The 8353-nt window shown below is 32.8% G+C and overlaps 1 protein-coding gene across 1 annotated transcript; it reads left to right on the forward strand.

Moving 5' to 3' along the window:
• Nucleotides 1-679: 679 nt before the first annotated feature.
• HELRODRAFT_164342 (hypothetical protein) lies at nt 680-2315 on the forward strand (the record flags this gene model as incomplete). The annotated part of the gene is made up of 2 exons (XM_009029299.1): nt 680-750; nt 1976-2315. 2 exons carry the CDS (start codon nt 680-682, stop codon nt 2313-2315), a joined length of 411 nt encoding a protein of 136 aa, XP_009027547.1.
• Between the last annotated feature and the right edge of the window lie 6038 nt (nt 2316-8353).

Below are 8353 nucleotides of genomic sequence, written 5' to 3' on the forward strand. Positions count from 1 at the left end.
AACTGACGAAATTGTATGTTTCAGATTACGAATCAAAAGATTGCCATCAAAGTTTCAGTCGTTATATAAATGCTCGTCTACGTTCTAAGTAACAAGTCACAAGTAAAAATCTAATCTGTCTCTCGCTTTCTCTCTCTCTCTCTCTCTATATATATATATATATATATATATAGAGAGAGAGAGAGAGAGAGATATCCTCATAGATATGTACAATGTACATACATAACATTTTATAAATTGAAACTACTACTTCTCCGTTAGCAAGAATTTTAATTGTTAAGCAGCAAATTTCAACTAAAAATTATTTCATATTTTAAAATTTATTATTACTTAATGTTGTTCACTGGAAAAGATCTCTAATTGAATGCAGGAACATTCTATGATTCCATCATTGATATCTATGTACTGAATTGAGCGTAAGCTGGCTTCTAATTTCTGACTGCACTATACGTGTCTAAGTAGCTTCGGATTGTTAATAAGTTGAAATTTGTATACATTTTTTTCATCAGCTACATTCTAAGTAGTAAATTCACAGTATCAAAATTATATTTTTAAAAGATTAACAAATTATTTGGGCGGTTGCCTTGTTTTGGCATTGATTAAAAAATTTAATGTGAAGTGGTTTTTACCGTATATCAAAACTTTATGTGCATTCTTTAACTGTTTTTTAACCAACGGCATGACTACAAGAAAAACTTGTTGGATAAATATCTTTTTCATGAAAATTCAACTTGAATCGTTAACAGACATGTAATTTATATACTACACTGATCATCAGCATCGATTTTGCGAAGAAGAAATAAACGTATTAAAAAGTATTTTACTTTGTATTAATTTATAAATAAAATCTTTTTGTCAAAATCATTTTTTGTATTATTCACTAACTGATTTAAAAATCTAATAAACTGTTTTTCGGAGTTCAATTCAGTTTGACTTTGGAATAACATAAACAACACCATTGATATTTAATAATAGCGGGTTTGAAAATAACTCTAGCCGCAAATTTAAGGTGATAATTCAATGTGTGTGAAAATGTTTTGTTTAAATGTACGGACTCAGTAAAGCAGATTTGAAAACGTTAAAATGCCCATTCGAATCAAACAAATGATAGCTTGACCTCTACCAAATATTTAAAACCTCAACTGATTTGAAAAAATTTAGATGGTATTTTTTGAAAAATCTGGCAACAAAGCAGTCACCGCATCAGAAACCATGCACATCTTCAGAATGGGTTGCCAACTCTCTATGTATACCAGTTTAAAGATTTCAAATTCGTTTAAGAATTAAGTAGGTTTTCGTTTTTTGCCGACATTTTACTGATCACACATCAACAACAGTTGATAACAACAGTTGATAAACACCAATTCGAACACCAATTTGATACGCGCGCGCGCACACACACACACACACACACACACATATATATATATATATATATATATATATACATATATATATATATATATATATGTATATGTAATATATTTATATATCGACATATGTAAATAACCACATATTAAAAAGCCACACAAATAAACACACAAGTTATGCGAAACATGCCAGCGAACATTACTTGTTTTGGTAACATGAAAACAAGTGGCTGTGGCATCTAATACAGAAGTTTCCATTTGGAAACATTGCCCGAAACTTATCAATAACGAGATCTCCATGTTCTTTATTGCTCTTATTTTTCCAGGTTCCTAATAAAATTTATTTAGCCTCTTTTTTCGGCAAACAATAACTTTATCTGCCCAAATGAATAAAAAACAAAATTGCCTAATACAAAACAAAGTCTATTGATTTCTACCAGAGGATGCATATACATAGTGATGGTTGCTCTTTTGAAAATGATGACAATTTTTTTACATTATAACAAAAACAGACCGCATCGCTATATTTTAATATCACAACATGTGCCTATCATAACAGCGTTTGTTCCATTTTAAAACAGCTGCCAAAAAATTAACAACAACAGCCACTACACAACGTTTTTTACATTTCAAAACAACTGTTCACAACACAACAACAACTACCACAACACAACAAAAACTGCCCACAACAGAGAAGCAACTGCTTACAACACAACAACAACAACCACAACACAACAACAATTGCCCATAACACACCAACAGCTACCACAACACATCAACAACTGCCACATCACAGTAACAACTGCCACATTACAGCAACATCTGCCCACAACACAGCAACAACTGCCCCCAACACAGCAACAACAACCACAACAACAACTGCCCACAACACAGCAACAACTTCCACAACACAAAAACAACTGCCCACAACACAGCAATTCTTGAAATTTTTGCTCTTTCGACAGCTGAGCCAAGCAGATTCAATTAAATTCAATTTCAATAAGAAGCACATATTCGTCGCCCTTCATTTCTAGCCTTTGAATAATGAACATTTGTCAATCTAACCCAACAACTATTTCCCAAAAAATTGATGAAATAATAAATGAAACTCTTGAGCAAACCAACTTTTCACAATAATTAATTGTAAAATTCAATTAGAACATGCTGTTTGACCGTTCCGACCATATGTAAACAATAAGAACGTTGCAACCAAAACATGTAAGACAAGATGTACGAACTCTTACGTAACAACAAACCAATTAACTGTCAAGGTTAACATTGTAAGATGCAAAGAATCACCATATATACAAACACACAACAACGCCACAACAGCAACAACAACAAAACATCAACAACAACACAACAGCAACACTACAACAACAACGCACGACAGCAATACATCAACACTTAGTTACGCAACAAAATAGAATAAGCGGCAACAACACACTCACCGCCACCGAAAAGCAACCTCCACCGGCCAGACACACATACACAGACACACATACACAAGCACACATACACAGGCAAAACAAAACAAAAACGACGCAACGTCCGTTTAATTATTCAAAAAAAGTACAAACGATGACTTCTTCTTTTTGAACTTTCAACAATCCAAATTCATTTATTTAAATTAATTCAAGCATGGATGAATATTTTTGTTCTTAGCTGACGCATTTAAATTTTTTTTTTTCAAATTGCCAAATGTCGAAATAATTTTTGTTGTTTTATATAAGATTTGAGCTGTATGAAAATTTAATTTCATTCGTTTTTTTTATTATTATTCTTTAAAAATCAGGATCTGACAGACGCAGAAACTGTAAATAACGGAGAATTTAAAAAATGAAAATCTAAAAACACGATGTCGATGTCTTTTTGTTTTTAAGAAAAAAAATTTGATTATTTTATTCCCAAGCAAATTATTTGAATAATGAAGGAGAAATATTTTTTCTTTGCAACGTCAATGCAGTTAACAAAATCACATTTTTTTCGGAGTAAACCAATGACATTTGTCAAAATTTACTCGTTAAATGTTGAAAAAATGTACGTCAGAATGTCGGCGGGAGAGGAGTTTGATTGAAGACTTGTGACATTATTTGGAGCATGAAGATGTCCTTGAAGAATGGACGCTGGAATGAACGTCAGCCGCATCAGAAAGTGTTTAATTTCAATTCTTGACGTTTCATTCTTCTTCTTACGAACTGGCATCACCTCCAAAATAACACACACACAACATTTTAAAATGAGCAACACGCAATTTTACAACTTGCTGAAAATTGTGAATAAATATTAATAATTAATTTTAAATTGAAAATTTTCTATTTTAATTGAATAACAACTCAATATTTAATTTTATACAAAGAAATCATCCCCATCACACTCTACTGTTAATTTTGTCATTTCAGAACGTCTTCAGTAGCATACTGCAACAGAATCTAACTTTCTAAAGAATAAAAAATCAAACAGTTCAAAGCAGATCTTCCACCGAACTTGTATTCTCATGATAAATTAATTATCAGCACATGTAGTTCAACCTTAATTGTCAGCGTGCTTCATATACGAATGCAGATGTCAACAAACAAGTGACAACAAAAACGTAAAAAAAAATTTGAATAAAGTATGCCTAGAGTTACGCAGTTGCAAATATTGTATCAGACAGACAGACTGATAATCAGATTTACAGCCAGATAGGTAGATAGACAGACAGACAGATATATAGATAGAAAGGAACTGATATAATATAAATTGCACGCATAAAAATGGATATAGAAATAATTCATTGATGGTTGGGCAGGTTAATAGAAGCACTTCCAGTTGAATTATCTTACTTATGATAGGGGCGGCAATCGTTCCATGACTTTCCAGAGTTTTTTTTCCTGTTCTGTTTTGCTCTGAAGAGCTTCGGCATTTTTGTTTATCTTGTTGTTGTTTATTTGGTGTCTTTAAAGGTTTTTTCTTCATTTTTTGTTGTCAAATGTATGGTAATGACGATGATGGTGATTAAGATGATGATTATGACAGCGTAGACTGAGCTTGTTTGTAGATAATGAAGATGATGATAGAGAAGATGAAGATAGGAAGATGAAGATAGGAAGATGAAGATAGGGAAGATGATGATAGGAAGGATGATGATAGGAAGGATGATGATAGGAAGGATGATGATAGAGAAGATGATGATAGGAAAATGAAGATAGGGAAGATGATGTAATTAGAATGATTTGTGTTGGCGAAAATGATAACAACATGATGATTGCAGTCATTTTGTGTTAACAATGTTGATAATGATAATAATGAAGACATTGATGAATGTGTTGTGGAAAAAATTGAGGACTGCGAAGACGAGGATGAAGATGGTGAGGAAGTAGTGAGGGGAGGGATGATGACGAAATGATTGGAAGAATTATAACGATGAGGATGATTTTGATTTTGCTATTATCACATTGGTAAGAAAAAAGATAGAAAGATATCAATCAAGTTACAACAATGATGATGATGTGACGATGATGTGACGATGATGCGACCACTTTGAATGGTTTTACATAACAGAACCACTATTGTAAAACACTTGAAACGTGAACATTTAGATGTAAAGTTAACATCATAACTGTATGTACAAACAGTCAATGAAACTTATAAATTATCATTCGTTGCATTTCAAAATGTGTTTTTTTAATGGCGCATGCTTTATTAGTGCAATTTGCTTGGGAATTACTCTAAAAACATTTTTCTGTAGAATTGTGAAAAGTAGTAGGCAGAGAGCAGCAGTCATGCAGTTTTATGTTAATCAATTTCATTGAAATTAGTGCCTTATTGTCCCATTCCATTCCAAACATCCTGTTCAAATGACTGCTGAGGCTAGCGAAGTCGTTAAAGTTGTTTGAATGCCTGCATCTCCAGGCGTTTCATCAAACACGCCAACAATAACTAAAACGAATCTTCGCAAATAAAATTTTTTTCTAAAAGTCTGGTCTTTGATATGTGCCAATACAAATATACAATGAAATGTAAATGAATATTTCATTTATATTTTGTTCACTTAGTTATAAATTTACATTTCTATATTTATTTGGCGAATTTTTGTTAATGCGAAAATTGTTTAAAAAAAGTTTTGTGTTGCCTTATAGCTATATAACTGTTTAGGTTCTCGAACTGAGCGTTTTCAAGGTGCGACATAAAACAGAATGAATGAGTAAATGAATGAATAAATGAACGAGCGAACAAATGAATGAATGGATGAATGAATGAATGAACGAACGAACAAATGAATGAATGAATGAATTTTAATGTCATCAATGTGCGACCACATTATTTCATTTATATACTTACACGAAATAGAACATTCGCGTTTAGGATTAAAAATCACCGCATTTCTCGCTTGAGACTTGGGATGTTTTTGACTTCGGCAGCAGACTGCGTTCGAACAAAGTCGCTGCGTGTTAATGACGTAGACACGGCACTCCTAACACATTAGCCAACTCGCCGACCAGAACGACACACACCAACATGCGTTGCATTTGAATTATATTTACAAGTAATCAGCTGAAGTAAACTCAGAACAACAACCTGGCAACTCTATTTATTTCACCAGATTTATTTAATGTTACGCGATGATTTTTGGGTATTTCATTAACGGTCCCTTGTTAAAAACCAAATGTCATTTCAGCATTTTATTCAATAAAACTATAGAAGTTTGTACAATTTATGAAATTAAAATTCACGCGAGCTCAGAGATGTGACTGCATCTCCCACACACGAGAAATATTTTAATTATTTTTTGTGCAAAATCTTTTAAATGTTTTCAATGCCGGCCCGAAAACGTTTTGCAAATCTGCAATAAATCATGTTGCTATACACGTGAGGTTTGGGAAGGAAAATGTTGCTTGCCTGAGCAGGTCGCCAGCTGCTTCCAAACGTCAAACCACGCCACACTGGCTACACAGGCCACGCTGGCCACAAATATCTCACCACGTCGCTAAATGAAGCAAGTAGTCAATTTTTAAAATAATAAAATAATATAATTAATATTATTACGAACATGTTTAAAAATGTTCCTTTTTTTTATATTCGTGTATGATTCGCAGCCCTACAAAAAACGTTTACAGATAAAAATTCAGTTTTTCTCTCAATGTAGAAGATGAGTTTACAAGAAAAATTGAATTTAACATTAAACTTTTAAATAGTGTTCTGTGTTGTAAAAGTTTTATAAATACAATTGAAAAAATTAAACATCATCAAGTTTATGAATATCAGCGCTTTCAAAATGTCAAACTAAAACCTCCCACATATGTTTATCTATCTATCTATTAATTTTATTCGAAGACAGAGCTCCACAACTGAAGGCACGCACAACGAAACATAACATAATTCATTCATTCATGTATAATTCATTTATATTATAAACAATTCATTGCATGTTTATAAAAATGGACGAGTCGAGGAAACCATTAAAATATAAGCCACTCTAACATGCAGGGCATATTAAAATCATAAATTTAAATTAACACGTGCACATAAAGCGCTCAAGCTCCATCCATACATAACTTATATTAATTACATTCATACACACCAACACGCCACACACGCACATACACACACGCGCGCACGCACGCACACACCCACACATACAAACTTTACGCATATATGTATAGATATATCATCGTATGTGATATATAAGGATGAGAGGAAAAAGAGCGGGAATTATCAAAAATAAAGTTGGTTTGTGTGTTGGTTCGTTATTATGTACGAGTTTTTAAAATTTAATCAGGCAAAAATTTTTCAATAGCAAAACATAACAGATCATCACATTTTATCATCATAACCCAGGAGTGGGCAAACTTTTTGCTGTGAGAACAATTTTATTTTTGAAGGGCCGCATATGTACTTAAATAGTAAATTTTTTCGACCCGGGGAGAATTTTTTAAGATTTGTGGCTCCTTTTTTTGGTCATAATGTCTGGTTGACGACCTTTTATTAAGCGAGCAAGGTCACGCTGGCGGGCCACATAAAATAGCTTTGCGGGCCGCATGTGGCCCGCGGGTCGTAGTTTGCCCACCCCTGTCATAACCCATCATCGAACAGACGGTCTTCTTTTGTTGGCAGTTGATATCTGCAAACTATCCAACAAGTTCTGTTCAGTTTTTACTCTTATATCGACTCCACTCTATTCTAACTCCTGCTTTGGTCCAATCTCCAACTTCTCTATTAATTTTTTTTGTTATTTTTTTTTAAATTTCCCTTTCAAACTTTCCATAAAACTCCTACCAGCTTCCTTGATATCCACACAGTTTCCAGGAGGGTACACAATCTTTCGTGCCAGGCATTAATGAAAAATCAAATGTTTTGTATCCATACAATGGTAATTTTGTAATTAACGTGCAAAATTAATATCAGCCTTGTTTAAAGTTTGAACAAAAGTTTTACCTAAACATGTAAAAATAATTATTTTTAAAAACCAACTGCAATCTTTTAGTGAATTGTTTGAGAACAAGTGTTTGTAATTTAACTGTTGGCCATCATACAAAATCAGAGAAAACTACCAAGACAACTTACACGATTTAAAATGAAATGATTCGATTTTGTTTTTATTTCGACACACTAGAAATAAAAAGCAAAACAACGAAATGAATGACTTTCAAATGGCCATCTTTCGCCATTTAAATCTCTGTCAGTATATGAACAAAACCTCATTTATATGTTTGTTTGTGTGTTATATTTATAAACGATGACTCGACTAAACACACGCATTTGTGCGCATGCATGTATTACAGTGTTTTAACATATTATATTTAATTTATATGGATTTAAATATATGTAAAGCATGAAAAATTGATTTGATGTTTGAAGTTATAAAGTAAGGCATGAATAACAGCAGTTGCTCATTTGGTTTTAGATCCATTCTTACCAATGCATGTCTCCACATTCTGCTGGCATCTTTCTATCTCTGGGCTGTGATTTGTGTGGAGTGTGTTTGTGAGTTATTGCATCTT

The sequence above is a fragment of the Helobdella robusta genome (genome assembly GCF_000326865.2).
Source record: "Helobdella robusta unplaced genomic scaffold HELROscaffold_6, whole genome shotgun sequence".
NCBI lineage: Eukaryota > Metazoa > Annelida > Clitellata > Rhynchobdellida > Glossiphoniidae > Helobdella > Helobdella robusta.